This window comes from Saccostrea cucullata, unplaced genomic scaffold (genome assembly GCF_032062105.1).
Source record: "Saccostrea cucullata isolate Sc308-1 unplaced genomic scaffold, CSIRO_AGI_Scuc_v1 ctg2424, whole genome shotgun sequence".
Taxonomy (NCBI): domain Eukaryota; kingdom Metazoa; phylum Mollusca; class Bivalvia; order Ostreida; family Ostreidae; genus Saccostrea; species Saccostrea cuccullata.
Genome location: NW_026921162.1, coordinates 45,560 through 69,955, shown reverse-complemented (window position 1 = coordinate 69,955; position 24,396 = coordinate 45,560). Strand labels below are relative to the sequence as shown.

The 24,396-nt window shown below is 32.9% G+C and overlaps 1 protein-coding gene across 1 annotated transcript; it reads left to right on the top strand.

Moving 5' to 3' along the window:
- Positions 1-1,969: 1,969 nt before the first annotated feature.
- Positions 1,970-20,631, top strand: LOC134259326 (probable serine/threonine-protein kinase pats1). The gene is made up of 7 exons (XM_062741922.1): positions 1,970-2,183; positions 2,850-3,335; positions 7,057-7,329; positions 9,348-9,575; positions 9,732-9,895; positions 18,154-19,366; positions 20,294-20,631. Exons 1-7 carry the CDS (start codon positions 2,000-2,002, stop codon positions 20,302-20,304), a joined length of 2,559 nt encoding a protein of 852 aa, XP_062597906.1. The 5' UTR covers positions 1,970-1,999; the 3' UTR covers positions 20,305-20,631.
- Positions 20,632-24,396: the final 3,765 nt, after the last annotated feature.

Below are 24,396 nucleotides of genomic sequence, written 5' to 3'. Positions count from 1 at the left end.
AATAGACAGGGTGTCGGATTGCACAATGTTAAAAACAAGGAAAATACTAAAATGGGAACAAAATTTAATGTCGTAATTCACAGTGTGTCGGATTATTCAGGTGTCGGATTAGACAGTTTTCACTGTATTTCTGTTTCGGAAACTATTATATTACATTTTCATTGTAGGGAGGTGGGTCTCTATATAACCAGATTTCAGGGAGTTTGGATGGGAAAGGCTTCTAATAATACAGCACCGATATTCTCGAGTATGAGAAGTAAGCTAAGGGATATGATTAGAAGCAATTTTGAATTTCAGAAGATCTCAATTTATTTTTTTCTTTTAGGCGAAATATACGTGGGCGAATACGGCTTGTGGATAACAGAAATATCAGGTGAGCATTTATGTACAGAGAGAAGATTGAATCAATTAGTTTGTTTGTAATAGCTACATGAAGCGTTTGTTAATTTTTTTTTTCATATCGATTATCACAAATATAGCAAGATATTGATGAGGAGAGTTTCTTGTTTCATTCAGTTACAGTATGACAATATAGGTCATACGTCGGTTCTAAGTATAAAAAAAACAATAAAAGATATTGACTAGACACATTCCCTTACGATAGCGGTATAGTTTATTTTTAAACTCAAAGCGAAGAAATGACTATGCTTGGAAACCCCCCTCCCACGTTTCAACTCTCTGCATCTGCTCCAGTAGGACAAAAGGTTCCATATTTATATGGTTACAATATAATCAAGGTCACGGGTACGGATATCTTTTTAACATTATTCGTCAGACAGTTTGCGATAGAGATGTTAATTAAATAATCGAATTATAATTTTCACTGTTGACTAAGCAGCACCTGTCCATTTTTTTTTATTTTGAAATGATACATGTATTATCAATTAATGTAACAGTTGTTTACTGTAGATTCAATTTCTCCATGAGGATTTTTTTTCTATATGTGAATGAATTGATATAAATGTATTTAAATATTCTTTTTTTTCCAAATGAAAAGCGAAAAGTGTAATTATTTCTATTGGTCAGACCCCAAACTTTGTTTTTTTCGTGTTTCTAGAGAGCATATAATAGTATTATTTGATTTATTTGTGATAGTACATGTATTGCTTATTACTTATTAAAGGAAAATCATTATTTTAGTTTATTTATATTGTACAAACAGTACTGTAATCAATAATGCATTTAATTTATAGATCAGTTCTACACACTGACTGATGACGAGATGTCCGTGTTATTCTGTTTTCTGTGTTCTGACTCCGGTCCTCCTGACTTCACTGACACAGAGTGGCTGGACAGGCTTAATGAGATACCACAGTTAGTGTACGAAAAAGAGAATCCTGTAACACGTGAGGAAGCACAGCAGACTCTGGACAGACTGAAGTCACGTGATTACCTTTGGGAAGATCAAGACAAGATGACGGAGGACACCAAAGATGAGATAATGTATAGGACAGCGTCAAAAAACCGTCATATACCATTCATTTACAGTAGTTATGACACAGCCAGTGTTTACCTGAGATCAGCAGGATACAACAGAAAACCTGGAGAGAAGTGTGTCAGTAGTTATTACACTGAATGTGATGACTTACTGATACTCCGTCTACAGATGAACATACTGACACACGTCACTTTAGAGGACACGGATATATATGATGAGATACACCAGATATGTAAGTCAGTGTGGAGAAATGCTTAATATTGTCCGATGTTTTAATTAAATGAAAGAATTTATTGAATTCATATAAATCATAACTGAAAATATATTGCAATGTTGGATAATGATCAATATCAGGTACATTCATGTTATAAAGAGTGGATATTTGTTTTATAACTGAAAATCGAGTGGTTCTTAAAATCATACTTGATTCAAATAATATTTCTTTTGATAATTATTATAAAAGTACTATTACAATATTAATATACATTATTCATTTTCTTTGACAGTGAGTATCCCAGCCTTATACTGAACGAGGATGATGATAAACGGAAACAATTACTAATGGATCTAAGAAGAGGAGGGGAGGTTGTTAGTTACAGAGGAAGATCACATGACAGTGTAGATCGCGTGACGTGGCTCTGGAGATACTGGAACTTAGCGAGACCTGACATCGTGAGATCCTGTATAGGTCTATATCCACACAATGATATTTACATCATCGACAACAAACCTCACAGAAAACCAAGTAAGATGATAGATATAATGATTTTTAATTTTGATTTACAAACATGTAAACAGAAGGCTTAACCCATTACAATTTTGCACGTATTAATCTTTGGTTTTTCAAGAAAGAGGGGGGGGGGACTATAAAGTCCCAGGCTGGTGAACACTTATTGATCAAAATTGGTACGGGTAAAATAAAGATATGATAGAACAGAAAAAAAATGTATGTACGAAATACAATAATTAAGACATGAAATGGTATACATAAAAAATATATGTTATAAATGAGAAATTTTCTCAATAAAACAATGTGGAAAATCTTATTTCCACTGTTTCAGTCCTTCTAACAAAACTACAGATCGCTGGATTAAAAAATAAAAGTGTGTTGTTTTGTTGCTATGCGTTTCTTGTATTCAATATGCGTTGCTTATAAGTTTTTCGTTTGGATGTGCCTTTACTACATTTATAAAGCAAGTTTGAGTATCATAAGGCAATAAATATCATAGGTCTCTCTACATAATGCATTCTGATCAATTAAAAATACTAGGTACTGTCTGCTTATACTGTCGTATAAATAATTTTTTATCATGTTGTTGATAATAGAGAGAAAAAAAGAAAACCCTAAAAAATAGACAAGTACATGTATATCTTGTACAGTGTATGTTGTTTACTTTTCTTTGTGTTTTAGGTGAACATCGTAAATATCCACCGGATGTCATGAGTCTACTGTATTCTCTACTTTTAACTGAGAAATATCAGCTGAATCTCAATGAACAATCTCACAGAATCATAAGAGAAAAAATTAGAGACAGATATTTCCCCGATATTACGGAAGACAACTCGGTAGATCTACCTGATGGAATCACAGAAACACGTGACGATATGATAACGTTTATATCAGACGACATCCGACATGACGTCATGTACGCCTTTGTAACGGACTGTCTGTTGAAAGACAGTGATCTGGAGTTTTTTCTGACCACGGCGTCATGCCACGTGATCTCAGAATACTGCCGGTCCTGGTGGCATGAGAGAAGTGAGGGCGAGAGATGTCTGTTTATACCGAACAGTCCGGAGAAGATGTACGACCTCTTCATAGACAAACTTCAGCTGGACATCATCACACACTGTACCGTGTCTGACAGGGGGATTCATAAAAGGATCAGTAAACATTGTGAGTATTACCTGTGTATAAATATGTATTAGCATTTCCTAGATAGATTTCTGTTTTTCTTAATCATGTTAATTTTGTTCTGAAATTGGATAATATATACATGTATAAGGGCCAGGTTTTCATGCCTTTAGCCATTACCCTATTCTGTCAACTTCCCAAAGGGATTAGGATTTTTAGTAGCTGCAGATCTGTAGCTCTCCGAAAAAATATATATTGATAGACTTCCGGTCTATCAACACATTTTTTTCGGAGAGCTACAGATCTGCAGCTAGCTTTTTAGTTGAATATCATATGATTAGCAGCCTTTAGAAAAGGGTTCTTATGACAATCTTTATACATTCGTAATATTCTTCATAGATTCTTATACAGAGACATGAGAAAAGTTAAAAAGTGTCAAATCATAATTTTTTTTCATTTATATCAAAGTCATTTGAACGAATAAATAATTACCCCCATATTATTATTTTTTTTATTAAAGCAAAGCTGTTTAACGCGAACTTGATAAGAATAATAACATTGGTATGTAACGGACCTGCGCTTAGTTATGTATATTTTGAATATTTCTAATATTTCATTATGTAGGGACACCAGAGATACATCTTCAATTCTAATTTATTTCTTAAGTCTTCATTTCATTCCATGGAGTAATCGTTTCTGTCACCTTTAAGATTTGTTTGGAAGTCTATACAAAGAAAAAAATATATATTGATAGACCGGAGAGCTATAGTGTCACCCATAGAAAAAAACTTTGTATTTAATGCGCAAACAAAATGCGCTCGATTCTTGATGCATTCTTCCATATTCTTACCTCAATTGCAAAAAATGGAAGATTTTAAAACATTCCTCTCTCCTCTATTGAGTTCTCTCGTAGTTGACATCTAGACGAAGCATATTGGACCGAATCATCTATGAAACCAAATTGGCAGTATAAATAAGCGAAATGTTCGATGATTGCAATATCAGGACCAGGGGGACTATAAACAACAATTATGAGGAATTTTTGTTGTTGTGGAAAGAGTCATAGAATATGTTAGAAACACAAGGTTAGTAATATTTTGAGATAACAGTTTTAAAAACATGGAAAAATAAATCGAGAACCGAGTGCATTTTTTGTGCATATAAATATACAGTTTTTTTTCAATGGGTGGTTTTGTAACTCTCTGGTCTATCAATATATATCAAAAATATTCAATCACTTTTTGAACGTTTACTATTTTAGCTTAACCGAGCTAAGGGCTTGCAATTGTGGGCTTTCTTCGGTCATATTTATTTCCAACATCAGGCTATCCGTTCACGTCCGAGATGATCCATCCCCACCTACCCCTTCTCATCTACCCTCAATTAACATAAATTATATGCCACTGAGTTGGGTTTCAAAGATACTTATCAAAAATATTCAGTCACTTTTTGAACCTTTACTATTTTAGCTTAACCGAGCTAAGGGCTTGCAATGGTGAGCTTTCTTCGGTCAAATTTATTTCCAACATCAGGCTATCCGTTCACATCCGAGATATATGAACATTGGGTATACTTTTTTTATAACGGGGCATATCCTTCGATATGACTGTGCGATGTAAAAACAAAATAAATATGATCTAAGAGATGACATTGACTCTAAACTGCGTAACATTCTCATCCTAGAACATGTATAACTTCATTCTTTTTCGTTCACTTTTCTTGGTCATTTCATTTTTTTTAATTCCACCATTACTCTTTGATATTCCTAGCCTTATTTCAATGATTTTTTTATTTGGTTCACAACCTTTGCACATATAGATTTCTGATAGTAATGTATTTTAAACACCTTAAACTAGGAGAAAAAACATTTAAAACTCAAATTCATACTGTTGCAAACTACAATGTAAGAAATGATTTGGGGTGATCAAATTGTAGTGTCGGGAAAAATATAAAAGTGGGAAAAACATTAGATTTTGATTGAACAAGATAATAAGATCATAACAAAAAACATTTACACAACAAGATGTGTTTGTCAAATACCATGCGCCCGGCGGCAACAAAGTTCAAAAAAGCTATTTCTAGCATATAGGCCACGGTGAAGGTCACAAGGTCATTGCAAAAACTCGAAAAAGTTATTTTGACTTCTAAGGTGAGCGATGGGATCCATTGCCTCTCTTTTCTTCTGAAATGCATTTTATGTTTGAATGATACATAAAAAGTGTATATACTGTACATGGATAAATATGATATACATATCATGGATGTTAACTCTGTTGCTTGTTTTTTAAGCAAAAATAAGTCTGTCTCCCAAATTTACCAGTTTGATAAGCTGAATTAAAAATTATGCAGTATATAAAAATTCTGTTCATTGAAGCATACATGTACCAATTGGCGGAAGTAAGTATAGTCAAGTCGTCTATAATTTCAAGGTTTTAAGGTAGTAAAACGTTATATTTAAAAGCATTTTGAAGCGAATAATTTGAAAATGAATAAGGGATCATCATTTGACAATGCCACAAAAGTATGTGAAAGCTAAGAATTGATAGGCAAAACGTTGTCTTTAAATCTTGCCCACGAACTGTAACGGACACACTAACACACACACATACGCACAGTCGAGGTTTCAATTTCAATTCTTTATTCGCTCAAAACCAGATCACTGGTACAAGAGGTACATATATACATATATACAAACAAAAAATGACAGTCAATGGTCATGGTGCTATACCCCTTCCCCAACTAGTTGCGCGATGTAATAACAAGGTATCTGAAGCTTTATGTCGCAATACAGAGAATGGGTATAAAACAGGTCATAGAGTGATGGAAATACTATTTTTTCGGAATTCATCTCAGCTTTAACCACATACAATTAAACCTGAAAATGTTTCCATGTAAATGTGAGTTCTGATTCAGAACTTTGTTATTTACATAAGTTTTTTTTTTTACTTCCTCATATTCCTATGTATATTTCTATGCAAACATTTGATCGGTCATCATAGCTCATGTCTAACCCCTCAATTTGAAATCTTCAATACTGGAGGATGCTTCAACATAAAATTCATATTCTTTAGCACACGAGAGGTTCTTGTTTTTTTAAAGATCTAATTATTTTACTAATTCGTATTATTTTTGTGCATTGAAAATAGTGTGCCCTTTCTAGTGAACAAATTAGTATTCACTTACCAGAAAATGCACGAGCCTGTACTTTGTAACAAGTTTGATTGAATTTGACCCAGTGGTTCTAGAGAACATGAGGTTGTATTAAAGTATACTACGACATTGACAACAATAATGACACTATCAAGCAAAGAACTAAAAGAACACATTTTGATTTAAAAAAAACCACTTGAGTCAGTTCAAACTTAAATGAGGGATCAACAGATGTTCTTAATTTGAGGTGAAGTACTTCTAACGGAATTTTTCATTTCAGTCACACTGGCAACAAATTCATCAATTTTTTGTTATAAGCAGAAAAAAATCTACCACTATTACAAGGCAATGTTATTCTAATCTTATTGATATGAAATTATATCCAGAGTATTTCGTTCCGAATCCGAATATCCGAATGGAGGTGCAATGCCCAAAATATCCTTTTTCTGAGATACAGCAGGGTAAACATGACTCACTGACCATTGTAGACCATTTACATATTTTGATTATTTTCTTTTTATAATTGTGTAAAGCTTTATATGACCCTTTATCATACTTTTCCGATATCGTCTCGAGAAGTGCTAACATTTGTCTTTTTTCTTCTAATCATTAGTAAACATACCTGAAGAAGTGTTAAAATGGGAGTTTGAAGAAAGAAAACGGTTTGTACGCAGCATGAACAAAGACAGTGTCCCTATGTTTCGTGCGAGATGTCTCCTAGTGGGCTGTACAGGGGCAGGGAAGACAACTGTACTACGTAATCTGAAGAGAAAGAAAGGGAAGGAAGAAACCGAACAACCAACAGAGACAACTATAGGGTTGGACGTTCACCAGGATCTGTTTCTTATTAGACAATCTGAGGATGACAGTGGCAGCACTCTAATAGGTTTGTGGTTTAAGTTCATAGACATGTTATATGTATGTAAACAAAAGATTTTTAGGGAGTGAAAGACAAAGAAAAAGAGGAGACATATAAATCAATAAAAGGCAAAATCAGTAATGTTTAGCGAAAGCCATGCAATCATGTTTGTCGAAAACATTTCTTTGAATTTTTTATTTGCTTATTTTCATACAATATCAGTATATAAGAATCGCAGTGTCTCTCCAGGGTCAGTAAATTAATGTAGACATGTTAAAAGCTCCATTTCTTTTCTTTTTTTTTTTTGGTTTTTGGGAAAGAAACACGGAGTATAAGCCGGACAATATACAATCACAAACGACTGATTTGATAATGCAGTTTGTAAAAATTATGCATTTTGATATTTTGTTAAAGTGCGTTAAATTGGGAACAAATGCACTTTGAAATAAAGTAATTCTAGTAATTCTCCGGTTCAGTTGGTATTTTTGGATTAAAGTGGGAAAGGCCCAAAAGGGGGGAGGGTCAGACTAAATTGTGAAAAATCCATAAATTATCTCATTTTATTTCTATCCCTGGTCATGAAGCAAAGGAACATATGTATAGTTATAATGAGCAAGTATGCTTTCTCAAGAATCGTGGGTTTCATGTCCACAGGGACATGGGTTCTAGTATAAAATTTGAGGCTTTATACGAGATTGTATCGGGAAAGTAAGGTGTACATTATTTCTAGAAAATTATCCTGTCTGCTCCTCGGTATTGGACATGTCAACAAAGTGCATAAATATAATGAACAAGCTTAAAGAATACTTTTTTTTTAAATGTTAAATCTCCAAAAACGAAAAAGAATTTCAAACATTAGGTGATATAATTATAGAAAGCAATGATGAAGCATAAATAATTTAATTTCACTTGTATCAAGCAATTTCATTGGTTGAATCATTCAGAGGAACATATAATATATTGTATAACATAACTTGCCTACGTCACAATGAGTTACGTCAAAAACGTATTACTCCGCTTGACGTTACTTTTGAAATATTGCTCAATTTGAAGCCTTTTTCCGGAGGAAATATTGTCTCATTGTTTACACTAAAATTAAATTATAAGGAATGAAGCTAATTTCAACTTATGTTATCCGATATAACAAAACTTATGGCAGTTTACGCTTTCTTATAAACCGCTTCGCGGTTTATAAAGCGTAAACTGCCCCAAGTTATGTTATATCGGATAGCATCAGTTGAAATAAGCTTCATTCCTTAAATAATTTAATTTCAGTTGTAACACGTCATTTGATTGGTTAAACGGTTTTATCCATTTTGCATAACATAACTTGCCTACGTTACAATGAGTGACGTCAAAAATGTATTACTCCGCTTGACGTTAACGTTTAAAATATGCTATATTTAAAGCCTGTTTCCGAAAGAAAATATTGAAAAATTGTACCATTGTCTACATTGAAATTAAATTATGAGGAATGAAGCTCATTTCAACTCATGTTATACGATATAACATAACTTGGGGCAGTTTACGCTTTTTTATAAACCGCTCCGCTCCGCTTCGTATAACATAAGTTGAAATAAACTTCATTCCTTAAATAACATCGTTAACATCACTGTCATCAATATTTATGTCAAAAGGCCATGGCCCTATTAGAAGAATTCATCATAAAACTGGTTCGGTCTTTATAGATTTCTATAATGATGGATATAAAGAAAATACATAGAAAGTAATAAATCACACAATACTCATACAAAACAGAATAGCGAAATCCATTGGTCCATGCGCATGATAGGTCACTGGTCAATCATACGTTTAGGAATGCTTAAGATACAAATTTACCTGTACAAATTAGCAAATCACTTACACATAGCTCTTATATACATGTACGTGTTCCTGCAAAACCGGTTGTATTCGATTGGCTAATCATGCCAATCAGAATGTAGTACTTGATATTGAGCAAAACATAATTATGATAACTGATAATTTTAATAAATTTGCGACATTTGTGTACATCAAAGTGTTTGGGTTTTTTTTTTCCTCTTTAGACTATGAAAGGCATACAGCTCCACTTGCAGAAAACTACGAAAAACGCTTACTAAGTGTGATGGACTTTGCAGGACAGGTAGCTTATTATGCTTGTCACCAAGTCTACTTATCACATAGAGCAATTTATCTATTGGTTGTAGACATGACCCAGGATTTAAACACAAAACTACAACAAGATGACAGAAATTGTGTCCAGGGAACTCTGTTTGAAGACTGGACTGCACTAGGTGACTAGTATCTCGGAATTAAGGGTCGTTAATTTTCATTTAATTTGCTTTATTGGAATTAATATTGAATCAGTCAAAATGTTTTATTATACAGTGTATTTTCAGTATTTTTTTTTTTCTCTATAGAATATTTAAAAACATGTTTTTATGTTTTAGATTATTTCACCTTCTGGCTGCAGACTATAAGAACATATGGCGAGAATGATGATGACAAAGGTTATAAAATAAAACCTCATATTACAGGAAGCAGTGAACATGGGAACAAAATGACACCTATCATTGTACTTGCAACACACGGAGATTCTTACAGAAATTCAAAGGTATACTTATATGTCAAAGAAATGATAATTCTACCTGTTGAATAAGAAAAATATACTGTACATCACTTTATTTTTACGAAACCTTATTTTCGCGAGCTAATCATTGGTTCTTAATTAGTGAGAAAAAAATGTTCATGACTTGTGGTTATTGCTCTAAATATTTTCACGAGCACACTGTTTCGCGATTTTTTTTCTAAAATAAAGTTCTCGCGAATAAAAGTGATTTAAAGTAACTAATAAATACTGAGTGTAAATAACAATGAAAACGTACACTTTGCTGGTTATATCAGGGGATTTAAGTGGTATTAGAAACCGATTTCTAAAATTGGCAAACATTTTTTTAAATACACGTAATTATATATAGTATTAAACTCGATGATTTTATAAGCCGTTATACATGCATTTTAACTTTATTGATTATAAGGCTTTTTTTCTGTTATATTCTGTTATCTATTGGAAATTATATAATTTTCAAATCATTTGTCACGAAGTATATTCACAGGTTTCCAGACTTTACAATAACCGAGATTATCTAAATATATTACTTTTTAGGTATTTATTTGTATAGACAGCTAAAATTTTATGGTGTTTGTTTCCATTTCGAATCAAGTGATCATTTTCGATACCTTGTTACGTGTACCTATAACTCCTTTCCTGTTATAAACCTAAATAAGGTTCATCCTAAAGTTAAATAAGTTATTGTTATTTTTGCTATATATTTTGTATATACGTCATATACATAAAGATTCTGTCTGTACAGTTTTGTTGATGTAATTGATGTAAGTCTTTATTTCTTTTTTCATTTCAAGAGAAAAAAATCGTTTGGCATGTTTCTCTTGAAAACTCTTTTTTTGAGCTAATTCGATTAAAGCATTATAGTACATAACACGCAAAACACATCACAATAATAAAACCACAAAATCAATAAATTATTATGTAATTTGACAAATGAAAAAAAAAATCAGAAAATAATATATTAAAAACTTTCGAAAGTTGTCTATAGCATATGTTGATAAGACTTCGTTTACATCAAGACGTCGTACAGTAATTTACGTCTTTTGCTGATCGATGATCATGTAAAATTACGAAATTGACGAGAAATCAGTGTATTTTTTATGCATCTGTAAGGTGCCAAGGAGGCGTAAGGATCCTTTTTTATCTGTAACATTAAATGTTTTGTTCGGATGGATAGATTTCCCTTTGTCAAATCAACATAAAAAGAAGGACCTAATATATAGCGTAAACCTAATCAGCTAAACTATGACTCGATGGCAGGCAGCTTATATTTACCAGCATTGTAACGACAATAGAATTTTCTAAATCCCTACTTTAAACGAGGCTGTTGAGATCCCTGTATATCTTTGTACTGTAAGTCCTCTACATACATATTACATACTGACGACATTTTCGCGGTTTGAAGTCATGAATACAATGTATATAAAGCAAATAATTTTTACTTAACCTTTGCAGAATGTCATAAAGGTCTTCCGTCTTTACGGAAGACCTTATAGTGATTCTACTGTTTTTTATTATTAAGGTCTTCCGTCTCCAACGGAAGACCTTATAGTGATTGTACTGTTTCTTATTAAGGTCTTCCGTCTCCAACGGAAGACCTTATAGTGATTGTACTGTTTCTTATTAAGGTCTTCCGTCTTCACGGAAGACCTTCTAGTGATTCTACTGTTTCTTCTTCTTATTATTATTATTTTTTTCCCCAAAATTTTGTGCACGCGATTTCTCGAAAACTATTCAGTGGTTTTCTGTGAAATTTTTAGGAATTATGCGTCATTATATGAAGTTGTGGCATGGATAGGAAAATTTGGAATACTCACCTTTGGTTCCAAGTTATTGATTTTTTTTTGATTTTAAAATGGATTTTTGTCCCCCCTTTTTTTCGAAAATGGTTTCAGATATTAACTGGAGACTTGTTAGAGATGATAGTTGATGACTTTAAGATGTGAGGAATCACCCTTTCGTGTGTCGTCGGTACTTCCGGTTGCTACCGGAAGCGAAATTAAAAAGTCCGTATTTTCAAACTTTTTTGTTTTTCAATATTTTTCATTTATTTTTAGAACGTTAATAGAGATCCTTCTTATAATGCTTACTATATAATTTGTTTGAATATTGATGAATCTAAACTCTAGAAATTAACAATCAAAAATCTGAAGCGGGTCAAAAATGGCGGCTGTCTCTGTCAACTCCGACATTTCGCAATAGGGGTTTACGGAGGCAGCCGAGCGTTTTATTGAATAAAAGTAAAATAAGGATAAAAGAAGTGTAAAGGAATACTAGGATTGTCACGACGTTGTTACGTTGCAGTTCTGTGTCAAACTGTGTTTTAATCCATGGTCGTCTCAAACGTCTTCTATAATTGGTTTTGGCTGGTTCTCAAAGTAGAAAAAGAAAGGACTAAATGTGCAAATGAAATACGATACCTAGTATCTTTTGCTTTTTGTGGAAAAACAGATTTTAAACCATAGTTATAAGTAATAGTTTTTAAGAAACAATATCAATGTATATAGTAAGTATTAAACGTAACTACTGTTTTCCTTATGCACACTTGAATTAAACAAAAAGAAAAGACAAAAATAAGAAAACCATATTTTAAAAAATAATTTAATTGCGTTTATATTATCATTCTTGTCTCAATCATCTCATTCAAGTTATTAAACATAAATGGTGTCGCGAAGATTCACTCTTGACCGTCGTAGGGCGACATATTTTACACCGAAGCATTTCAAGCTGTTCATGAAAGTTAAACTAATCTTGATAATTCATTATAGGGATAAACAGCATAATAAAAATAAGTTGAAAATTTTAGCAGTTTCACTGATTAAGTGCTAGTTATCTATATACGATATGGAATGTGTAAATGCATTAATTATACTTTCTTAACATTGAAATTTAAGCTATACGAACATTTTTTTTTAATTTCCATTGAAACTATCACACCTATTTAATGGAACATTCCAAAGAAAAAGGCGCGAAGATTCACTCGTGGCGTTTGGCGCTAAATTTTGAATAGTAACCCGCCTTTCATTATTCTAAGACAGATACACTGTTTCAGAAGTATATACAAGTAGATTTAGAGCTGTGGTCCCAATAACGTAATAGTAAGCGCTTTGGATTTTCATGCTGGCTCCCTTTGTTTCCATAAAAAGTTTTATCACTTTTTCAGCTCAATTTTGCGGGTTTTTTTTCAGATTCGGACAGAAGACCTCTCGTTGCTCGCAACGAGTTTCTTTTCTAGTTATTCTTATTCTTTTTTTTGACAAAATTTTGTGCACGCGATTTCTCGAAAACTATTCAGCAGATATTCATGAAACTTTCACAAAATATGTGTCATTACATGAAGTTGTTACATCCGAAGAAAAATTTAGAAAATATGCTTCTGGTGCCAAGTTATGGACAATTTCCTGATTTTAAAATGCGATTTTGTCGCCCCTTTTTGTCGAAAATGGCTAAGTATATGACCTGGAGACTTATTGGAGATGATAGATCATGGCTTTCTTGTTTGCAGAATCAACTTTTCGTGAGTCGTCAATACTTCCGGTTGTTACGAGATGCAAATTTAAAAAAAATCGTATTTTCTAACTTTTTTGTTTTTCACTACTTTTCATTTATTTCTAGTACGTTAATAGAAATCCGCCTCAAAATGCTTACTCTATAATTTGTTTGAATGTTGATAAATCTAAACTCTAGATATTAGCATTTGAAAATCTGAAGCGGGTCCAAAATGGCGGCTGTCTCTGTCAACGCCGATATTTCGCAATAGGGGCTTATGGAGTCAGCCCAGCGTTTTCTTGAACGAAAGTAACATAAGAATAAATGAAATGTAAAGATATACTTGGATTGTCACGTCGTAGTTTCGTTGCAGTTCAGTGTCAAACTTACGTCTTCTGTAATTGATTTTGGCTGGTTTTCAAAGTAGAAAAACAAAAGACTAAATGTGCAGATGAAATTCGATACCTAATATCTTTTGTACATCACGGAAAAAAATAGATCTTGAATTATTCTTAAAAGTAATACTTTCTTAAAAAAGAATATCAATTAATATATTCAGTATATATCTTAACCACTGTTTTTCCTATACAACGTGTGTCTTATTAAACTAATAAATAATACAGAAATAAGAAAACGATTTTTTTAAAAGATCACTTCATGGAGTTTATTTAAGCATTCTTGTCTCGAAGACCTGATTCAAGTTATTGAGCATGAATGATATCTGATTCCTTGACCGTCGTAGGGCGAACCATGTTTTTCGGCGAAACGTTTCAACCTTTTTCGATTAACTAATCGGGATAGTTCACTTTGGGGATAAACAGGAAATTGAAAAAAAATACATTGCCGTTTCACCGCTTTAGTGTTACATGCATATCTACAATATGGAATTTGTAAAATGTGTTAAATATACTTTCTAAACCTCGAATCTTAGGCTATAAGAACGTTCTTTTTTTGAATTTCATTGAAGCCATCACACTTAATTAATAGAACATTAAAAAGAAAATCACAAAGATTAACTCGTGGCGTTTGGCGCTAAATTTTAAATAGTGACCCGCCTTTCATAATTTTAAGAGAGAAGCACTGTTTCGTTAATTTATACAAGTAGATTTAGAGTAGAGGTTCCGATAGTGTAATATTTAGTGCGTTGGAATTTCATGCTGGCGACTTGGGTTCAATTTTCCTTGTGAGCAAATCTTTTTTTTACTTTTCAGCTCGATTTTACGTTTTCTTTCAGGAATCGGACGGAAGACCTCTCGTTGCTCGCAACGAGTTTCATATCTAGTTATTCTTTTTATTCTTTTTTTTGACAAAATTTTGTGCAGGCGATTTCTCGAAAACTACTCAGCGGTTGTTCATGAAATTTTCAAAAAATATGTGTCATTATATGAAGTTGTTACATCCGAAGAGAAATTTGGAAAATTTGATACTGGTGCCAAGTTATGGACAATTTCCTGATTTTAAAATGCGATTTTGTCGCCCCTTTTTGTCAAAAATGGCTAAGTATATGATATGGAGACTTATTGGAGATGATAGATCATGACTTTGTGGTTTGCAGAATCACCTTTTCGTGCGTCGTCAGTACTTCCGGTCGTTACGAGATGCAAATTTAAAATAATCGTATTTTCTAACTTTTTTGTTTTTCAGTATTTTTCATTTATTTTCGGTTTGATTATTGAAACCCTTCTAATAATGCTTACTATATAATTTGTTTGAATGGTGATAAATCTAATTTCTAGATATTAGCATTCAAAAATCTGAAGCGGGTCCAAAATGGCGGCTGTCTCTGTCAACGCCGACATTTCGCAATAGGTGTTTACGGAGGCACCCTAGCGTTTGTTTGAACGAAAGTAACATAAGAATAAATGAAAGGCAAAGGAATACTTGGATTGTCACGTCGTATTTACATTGCAGTTCTGTGTCAAACTAATGTCTTTTATAATTGGTTTTGGCTGGTTTTCAAAGTAGAAGAAGAAAACACTAAATGTGCAAATGAAATTCGATACCTAATATCTCTTGTGCATCGCCGAAAAACAGATCTTAAATCATACTTATAAGTAATGCTTTCTCAAAAAAGAATATCAATTAATTTTTTCAGTATAAATATTAACCACTGTTTTTCCTATGCACACTTGTGTCATATTAAACTAATAAATTAGACAAAAATAAGAAAACGTTTTTTTTAAAGATCGCTTCATGGAGTTTATTTTAGCATTCTTGTCTCAAAGACCTGATTCAAGTTATTGAGCATAAACGATATCGGATTCCTGACAGTCGTAGGGCGAGCCATGTTTTCTGGCGAAACTTTTCAACCTTTTCGATTAACTGTTTGGGATTGTTCACTTTGAGGATAAACAGGAAATTGAAAAAAAAAATTCATAACCGTTTCACCGCTTTAGTGTTACATGCATATTACAATATGGAATTTGTAAAATGTGTTAAACATACTTTCTAAACTTCGAATCTTAGGCTATAAGAACGTTCTTTTCTTTTAATTTCATTAAAGCTATCACTCTTATTTAATAGAACAATCCAAAGAAAAGGGGAGAAGATTAACTCATGGCGTTTGGCACTAAAATTTGAATAGTGACCCGTCTTTCATAATTTTAAGAGAGAAGCACTGTATCATTGATATATACAAGTAGATTTAGAGTAGAGGTCCCGATAGCGTAATATTTAGTGCGTTGGAATTTCATGTGGCGACTTTGGTTCAATCCCCCTTGTGTAAAAATCTTTTTTTTTTACTTTTCAAATCGATTTTACGTTTTCTTTCAGGAATCGGACGGAAGACCTCTCGTTGCTCGCAACGAGCTTCATATCTAGTTATTATTATTTTTTTTCCCAAAATTTTGTGTACGCGATTTCTCAGCAATTATTCGGCGGATTTCTATGAAATTTTCAGGAATTATGCGCAATAGGATGAACTTGATACATTTTTAAGGAAATTTGGAAATTTGCTTCTGGTGCCATGTTATGGGCAATTTCCTGATTTAAAAATGCAATTTTGTCGCCCCTTTTTTCGAAAATGGCTAAAGATATGACCTGGAGACTTATTGGAGATGATAGTTCGTGACTTTGTGGTTTGCAGAATCACCTTTTTGTGCGTCGTCAGTTCTTCCGGTTGTTATGAGATGCAAATTAAAAAAAATCGTATTTTCTAACTTTTTTGTTTTTCAGTATTTTTCATTTATTTTTGGTTTTTTAATAGAAACCCTTCTGATAATGCTTACTATATAATTTGTTTGAATGTTGATCAATCTAAACTCTAGATATTAGCATTCAAAAATCTGAAGCGGGTCCAAAATGGCGGCTGTCTCTGTCAACGCCAACATTTCGCAATAGGGATTTACGGAGGCAGTCGAGCGTTTGCTTGAATGAAAGTAACATAAGGATAAATGAAATGTATAGGAATACTCGGATAGTCACGTCGTAGTTACGTTGCAGTTCTGTGTCAAACTAACGTCTTCTGTAATTGGTTTTGGCTAGTTCCCAAAGTTGAAAAAGAAAAGACTAAATGTGCAAATGAAATTCGATTCCTAATATCTTTTGTGCACCACGGAAAATAGATCTCATCATATTTATAAGTAATACTTTCTCAAAAAAGAATATTGATTAATATTGTCAGTAGAAATCTTAACCACTGATTTTCCTATGCACACTTGTGTCATATTAAACTAACAAATAAGACAAAAATAAGAAGACCTGTCTCAAAGACCTGATTCAAGTTATTGAACATAAATTATATCTGATTCCTTGACCGTCGTAGGGCGAGCCATGTTTTTTGGCGAAATGTTTCAACCTTTTTCAATTAACTAATCGGGATAGTTCACTTTGGGGATAAACAGGAAATTGAAAAAAGTTAGAAATTCATAACCGTTTCACCGCTTTAGTGTTACAGGCATATTTACCATATGGAATTTGTAAAATGTGTTAAATATACTTTCTAAACCTCGAATCTTAGGCTATAAGAACGTTCTTTTTTTAATTTCATTAAAGCTATCACATCTATTTACTAGAACATTCAAAAGAAAAGGCGCGAAGATTAACTGGTGGCGTTTGGTGATAAATTTTGAATAGTGACCCGCCTTTCATAATTTTAAAAGAGAATCACTGTTTCGTAAATATATATAAATAGATTTAGAGAAGAGGTCCCGATAATGTAATATTTAGTGCCGTCGGAATTTCATGCTGGCGACATGGGATCAATTCTCCTTGTGTGCAATATTTTTTTTTACTTTTTCAGCTCGATTTTACGCTTTCTTTCCGGAATCGGACGGAAGACCTCTCGTTGCTCGCAACGAGTTTTCATCTAGTTATATTTCAATTTGTATTGCGGTTATGTAAATAAGGCGAAAATTGGCTATTTTTTTTATTCTCCCCACCCCCTTGATAGTCTAGACTTACAGATGTCTGCCATGAAGTAATGACCTCTCAATATTAGTGATATTTCCAGAGGGGGGTGTTTACCAAGAAACACACGAACAAAACCTATTGTGGATTTCAATTTGCCCAAATATTACAAATTAGTTCAACATTCAACTCTTTGGTACGCATGTATAATTTACACAATTAAAAAGACATTACAAATTAAACAAAAATTCGTAGAATTTTAATCATCTTGAACTTTTAGTTGTGACGTAGAAGAGGGAAGAGAGCGGTTTATTAATTGATGCTCATATCTGTGAACCTTATGAAAGGTTATGACAAAACATTTCTATATCTACAATCTCCATGACTAGTTGTTCTATTTATTATAGGCCAGTGAAGAGGATACCTCTAAATACGGAAGCTTTTTTGTCAAACTACGCAAACATATTCCTGAAAATATTAAAAATCTTGTCTGTAAGCACTTTGAATTGGAACTTCCTCCACGAGAAAGGTCACAAGATGAGCTTCGAGAACTGGAAAAAGTTAGACGTTACATAGCAAAAACTGCAGAATCCCTTCCGCATTGGGGAGAAAAAGTACCTAAGCATTGGTCTGAATTCGAACGAATTGTTCAAGAAAGACAAGGATCGAAAATAGCATCTAGAGAGCAGTTACAGGAATTATCAGAATACTTAACGGAGAATGACTTTGATGATATCTTGAAATTTTATCACGAGATTGGAATGATTTTGTATTTCAAGGATTTAGGGAATGACGTTATTCTGGACATTCAGTGGTTTGTTGATGCATTTAAAAACATTATAACTGATCGGAAACATGTACCGGTAAAAATGGCTTCTCATGATGATTGGGATCAATATTTTGATGATGGTATGATAACAGAATCTTTGATGCTCAAGATTTGGAAGGAGATTGGAAAGGATTCTTCCTATGCCAGATACCTGAATAGGATAACACCTTTTATGGAGAAACTTGGAATCCTTGCAAAAATGGGTAAAAAAGACAGGAGAGAAAGTCAATGCTACTATATCCCGAGCATGAACAAAAGGCAATTGAAGAAAGGGGAACAATGGACAAGATGGAAGAAGACACCAATACTCTCATTTTACTTCAAAACATATTTACCCCACTTCTTTTTCTTTCGCCTTGTTGTTGCTTGCTTTGCCCTTTTGGATTCCCAAACAAAAGAGCTTTACAAAAATATAGCATTATTCTGTGGAACTGAAAAAGATGAGTATCACACCGTTGCTATTGCAGTCAACAAAACATCAATTCAATTGCAGGTGCTCACTCCTACAGGAAATGACATACCACTCCGAACGGAAAGAACACGAGCTATCCGCACAAAAATAGAAAAGAAAATAGAGGAACTGACAAAAACATTTCATGGACATGTAGATTACGAGATAGGCTTCCCTTGTTCATGTGAAACTACTCTCATTACAGAAGAAGACGAAAAGCGTTTTATTTCTGAAAAAGAACTTCTGAAAATTTCTGTAGAGAACCCACCATGCCCTAAGTGCAAAGTTCATTCCGACAAAAGAATAAACAAAAAGGAACTTTTGCAGATATGGGGGGAGAGTAAGTCGATTGATATAATTTCTCAGAATTAGTTTACAATTTGCTCATTAATTTAAAAAAAAATGAATTATATACACTTTTTCAAATAGATCTCTAAAAAACCCTTACCCTCTAAAAATGTACATGTATTACACTGCAGTATGAAATTTAATTTCGTATTTTTTTTAGCAACAGCAGATAAAAGAGATTTTATCGAACTTCCATTTCTTCATTTTTAATTGTTTTTATGTTTTACTATAGAACCTTTTGGACAAAAATTTGTGTTGCCTTCTTTATAATGTATACCAAATTTATAACCTTGCGGCAAAATTCTGGGAAATCCTCTCACTATACCTGGTAAAGTTATTCAAACAATTTAAATATAAATCTATGAGAAATGTTGCTGATATCTGAAAAAAAAGTATCCGGTTGTTACTTATTCTTGTTTTTTACCATAGGTTAACTCTTGTGAGCTATGTGAACCTATATATACGTTATTCAGTCACATAACCCTTGTACTTAAAAAGACAACGTGATTTGAGAGGGATGGTGGTTTTGGCCAGTTTTAGACTTGATTGATCTCCTTAAGAAGATTTCCATATTAATATATACAAAAATGCTAAATTTTAAAACTAAAATGTATGAAAGTTTTTATATAATGATAGTTGAAAGCTTAAGATATGTCTAAAAAATAAGTTATATCTGATAGTTAATTTGCAGACCCCCATCCTCTTTACGTTTTTGATTATTACCAGGGGGTATATCCGATGCTTGAACCATTTGTGCACGGTACATTATTGACACTTAGATATCTTTCCGTGTTTTTTTTTTATAACTTTAGCGCTTATTTATGATTTGGTTAACATAAATTTTAGGTGATCTAGCTAAATTTAAATATTTTTTGAAGAGTGTGTTATCAATTCATATGTATCCTTTTTTTAAGTTCAGATGAGCTGTAGGACCATGCAATGTTCTATCTTTAGAATAAATCTGTAGCACTCGGTAACATGTAAAGCATTAGACATGGGGACCGGACTTTCGGATGCTGAAGTTCACAACGTTGATGAAAATGTTGAATTGTTAACTGCAGATAGGAATAAACGTTGTATATAATTGTATCTTTAATATTTAATATTTCAGTTCAAGGGTTTACCTTGTATTACATATAAGATCATAAGATTGTAAGATCAATTTCAATATAGCTATTAACATTCTATAAAGCATAAATATTGAATATTTTAATATTTTAAAGGAATATATAGTTGCTTATTGCGAAAACACTGGCTTTTTTATACGGAAGAACAACATTTATGATCACTAAAAACAGACTACAATTAAATTTTGAACTGTTTAATTGTTTAAGAAATAAAGTCTGCGTTTTCGTGAATATTGCAGAATAACCTCCGGGGTCGAGAAATGTTGTTTGAAAGATAAATATCTCAAACATTTCGAGACCGAGGAGGTTATCCTGCATCATTCACGACTACACGGACTTTATTTTTATTCTGCTATATGTACTAGCAGCCCTGAAACGAATTAGGTTACCATGCTGCGTTAATGATGTTCCATTTAACACCAGAGTGTAAATTTGTTTGCTTAACTGTAAATAGAGTGCAGACAATTTGAGCTTTCGCTGCATTAAAATTTGCTTTTTATTGTTTGTGGCTAAAAAATTAATCTTTTTGAATATACAATAACAATATCAGTTTCCTATTTTACCACTTTATTACCAAGATCACGGGGTTTAAATATGGCGGAGGGAGGTTCGGGAAACAGCCCCGCTTGGCTTTAGAAACCTACATTCATCAGCTACTTTTTGCAATATACATCATATGTGATTCTTAAGTCAAATGTACATTTCAACTGCACAGGTTTCATACATGTTTCTGATCGGATACTTTTTTGATGACGATCGTGATTTATTGGAGAATATTGTCCGTGGCTTTTCTTTAAAGTAGCCCATAATTGTAGTAAAATTGAGAAAAATACTTATATAACAAAAAAATGGAATATATTTCATTTAGCAATACATTTTCCAAACTCTATCTCTTGTTTTTCAATGTCGTGGACGTTTTTGACACACCGATAAGACGTAAAAAATCCTATAAGAAGAAAATCACAATGTAGAGAAATACACACGTGTGGGTCATAGTTGTTTATTTTTGTATTTCCATTACGCTATACTGGATATAATTTGGTATTAATACACACTATGTTTAATATACTTTAGTCATTTGTTTTTCAGGAATCAAGAAGAATTTGCTCATAGTATTAATATAATTTTATGTTTATCCAACAGAAAGTTTATTATTCTTATAATTACAAACTCTTCATATGTATATAGTTAATTCATTAACAACTTCGAAAATATTTAGGCATATATATTGTTTATGAATTAAAAAAATAAACTTTTTAAAAATGCTCCAATACCCTTATTATTACTAACTTTTATCTATATTGAATTATTTACTTTGAAAAAAATGATACCTAAAAAGAAAAATTGTTTATCCATTCCGAGTTACAATTAATTACTGGTATTTGAATTACATGCAAGTAAAGTCAGAAATTATCACATTACTCTCAGTTTATACACAAGGGTGTGTATTGCATATTATTAAATGATGAGGAATTTTGGTGCTCTCTGATTGGTCTAGACGCCATTTACTGGTGTGTACCTCAGAGTGAGTTCACCTCATATGACATTCTGGGGGGTTTATTCGGGTTTTCCCTCTCGACCAACCATAGATTTGCTTACAGCTTTTTCGACCAATCAGATTGCGTGTTTCTAAGCCTGTGTCGGTGTGAATGTAAACATGTCAAACGCCATTACCAAGGAGATTATGAACTTTTGAAAGTAAATGGTTGAGTATTCATTGTTTATTAATATTGTTTTTAACTTTTTAACTAATATTTGTTTAGCTGTTGAAGTATATCAACATGTAATAAGTGTAATTACACTGTACATTATGGATGTTTATATTTGATGGAGACAAGAATGAAAGAGTCAGCAGTGTTATAAAATTCCTCATCATTTAATAAAACGGTTATTGACTTTTGAATTCGGTCTACTCGTGACTATACAGACCTGGTCAGGTATTGGTTAACCTCGGCCTTCGGCCTCGGTCAACCAATACCTGACCAGGTCTGTATAGTCACGAGTAGACCTCATCAAAAGTCAATAATTGTATATTGTCATAAGCATGGAGATATATATTAAATATTACATATGCACCATATATCTTTTATTTCATTTATATGTGCATTTAAAAATTAAGAAAATGTTTTTCTCAGCAAAAACTGTTGATTTACTATGTACAATTAAAAAGTACAATGATTTTTCATTGCCTCTATTCCGCAAGAATTTATCTTGTTCATTAAATTCATTAATTCGGCCGATTCATATGGAGACACATGACTTAACTTTATACAGTCTCATGACTTCCATATAAAGGACACGTCCCATTTTGGGATTCGATCATCTGCGATGTAATAAATAGCTCCTTAGTGAACGATTATAGAGCAGCCGCTCTAGCCCCTACGCTATATAGGCGACCCTAATTATTTTGTTAAATTTAATGCCCCCTCCCCCATAAAATATTTCAAACAAACAAACAGCAAGAACTAATTGTGATGCTACCTTCTGCAGAACTTCACTAATCTACTGTAAGAAAAAATAAAATACTTTTATTTGTCTGTTGTTTAAAACCCTTGTCTAGACGCTGGAGGGTTACAAATTTCCAACTTTACTAACTTACTTATTTACTTAGGCCTGTCTTTCCGTGAGGAACATTGTCCATTAACAACAGTTCTCCAACGAACACGATTTTGAATATCAAGTCATCGATTTCAAATAAATCATTGTGGTCAGCAGCTTTTATATAAACATTTTAATTCACCTGATCATTCTATTTTATCAATGAAAGTTAGAATTCTCGAAAAGATTTATCACCACACAAATAGTCCGTCGTTGAGTACACCTTTCCGTAGACAACGAGAAGAATTTTGGATTAGGAAACTAGGGACAGCCTTTCCCTATGGATGTAATGACAATGTCGATAGTGTTGGAAATCTCTCAAGCCCGCAGTGTAATAATGTAAATGTGATCGGACTTTTTAACAATACTCAGAGACGTAAGCGTAGTCATGGACATCGTTCGTACAATAAACCTGCAATACAAGACGTCTCTTTTGATTCATTACTACCTTATGTAAATCAACAGTTAGGTCTACATCATATTCGAACAAAACTTTACTCTGTCCCTTTGAAACTTTAAAATAGTCTTCTTGAAAAGGCCAAGGAACATCCAATTTTAGATTCCTCGTCACCTGAATATAGGCTCGGATCTGTGTTTATGGATATTGCATATCATAGGCTTTTTAAACCCGCACGTTTCACGGACAAAAATGCAGCTAAAACACTCCGTCTTTTCCTTAAACTTCAATATGCCAATAAAGGAATTGACGCGGTTAATATAAGTAATATTCTTAATCACAAAAGGGTCCAGTCTTGTATTCCACCATATTTCAAGTTAAAGACTACACCATTTATTTCCTACAAATATACATCGACCATTGCTTCCAAACTTTTCAATTACAAAAACACTTTACATGGCCTGGATATCGACCATCTGAAAAATAATCCCCCTTCGTGTTCATGTTCTTCTTCGCCGTATAACTATAGTCTTGCTGGACACGTTATTACAGGTGACGTTAATATAGTTCGTATGAGGACCTTAGATCACTTATTTTGAAAGGTCCTAAATATAGGGAACCCCGATCCTTCAACTGGCGTCGGAATTTCATGAATATTATGGATTCTGTTGAAAATTACGCCAGACGATGGGCCAAATATGAAAAAGAAGACATTGACACCTTGTCAGAATGGATTAAATGTATCAGATCCATGTTAAAGTCACGTATCAAAAGATTGAGGGGCAAAATGAAAACCATCTATCCTTCTGTGTTCAATAAACCAGAAGTGAAAAAAAAATTGGATAGATTACACGATCAGTACGTACTGGTTCCTGCAGATAAAGCAGGTAACAACATTGT

Bases quoted from the DNA above. Each gene is read 5' to 3' on its own strand.
- LOC134259326 (XM_062741922.1), top strand. From the start codon at position 2,000: ATGGATCTAAGAAGAGGAGGGGAGGTTGTTAGTTACAGAGGAAGATCA. The intron at 9,576-9,731 runs GTGACTAGTATC...TTTATGTTTTAG, and splicing joins TGAAGACTGGACTGCACTAG to ATTATTTCACCTTCTGGCTG. The intron at 9,896-18,153 runs GTATACTTATAT...TATTTATTATAG, and splicing joins ATTCTTACAGAAATTCAAAG to GCCAGTGAAGAGGATACCTC.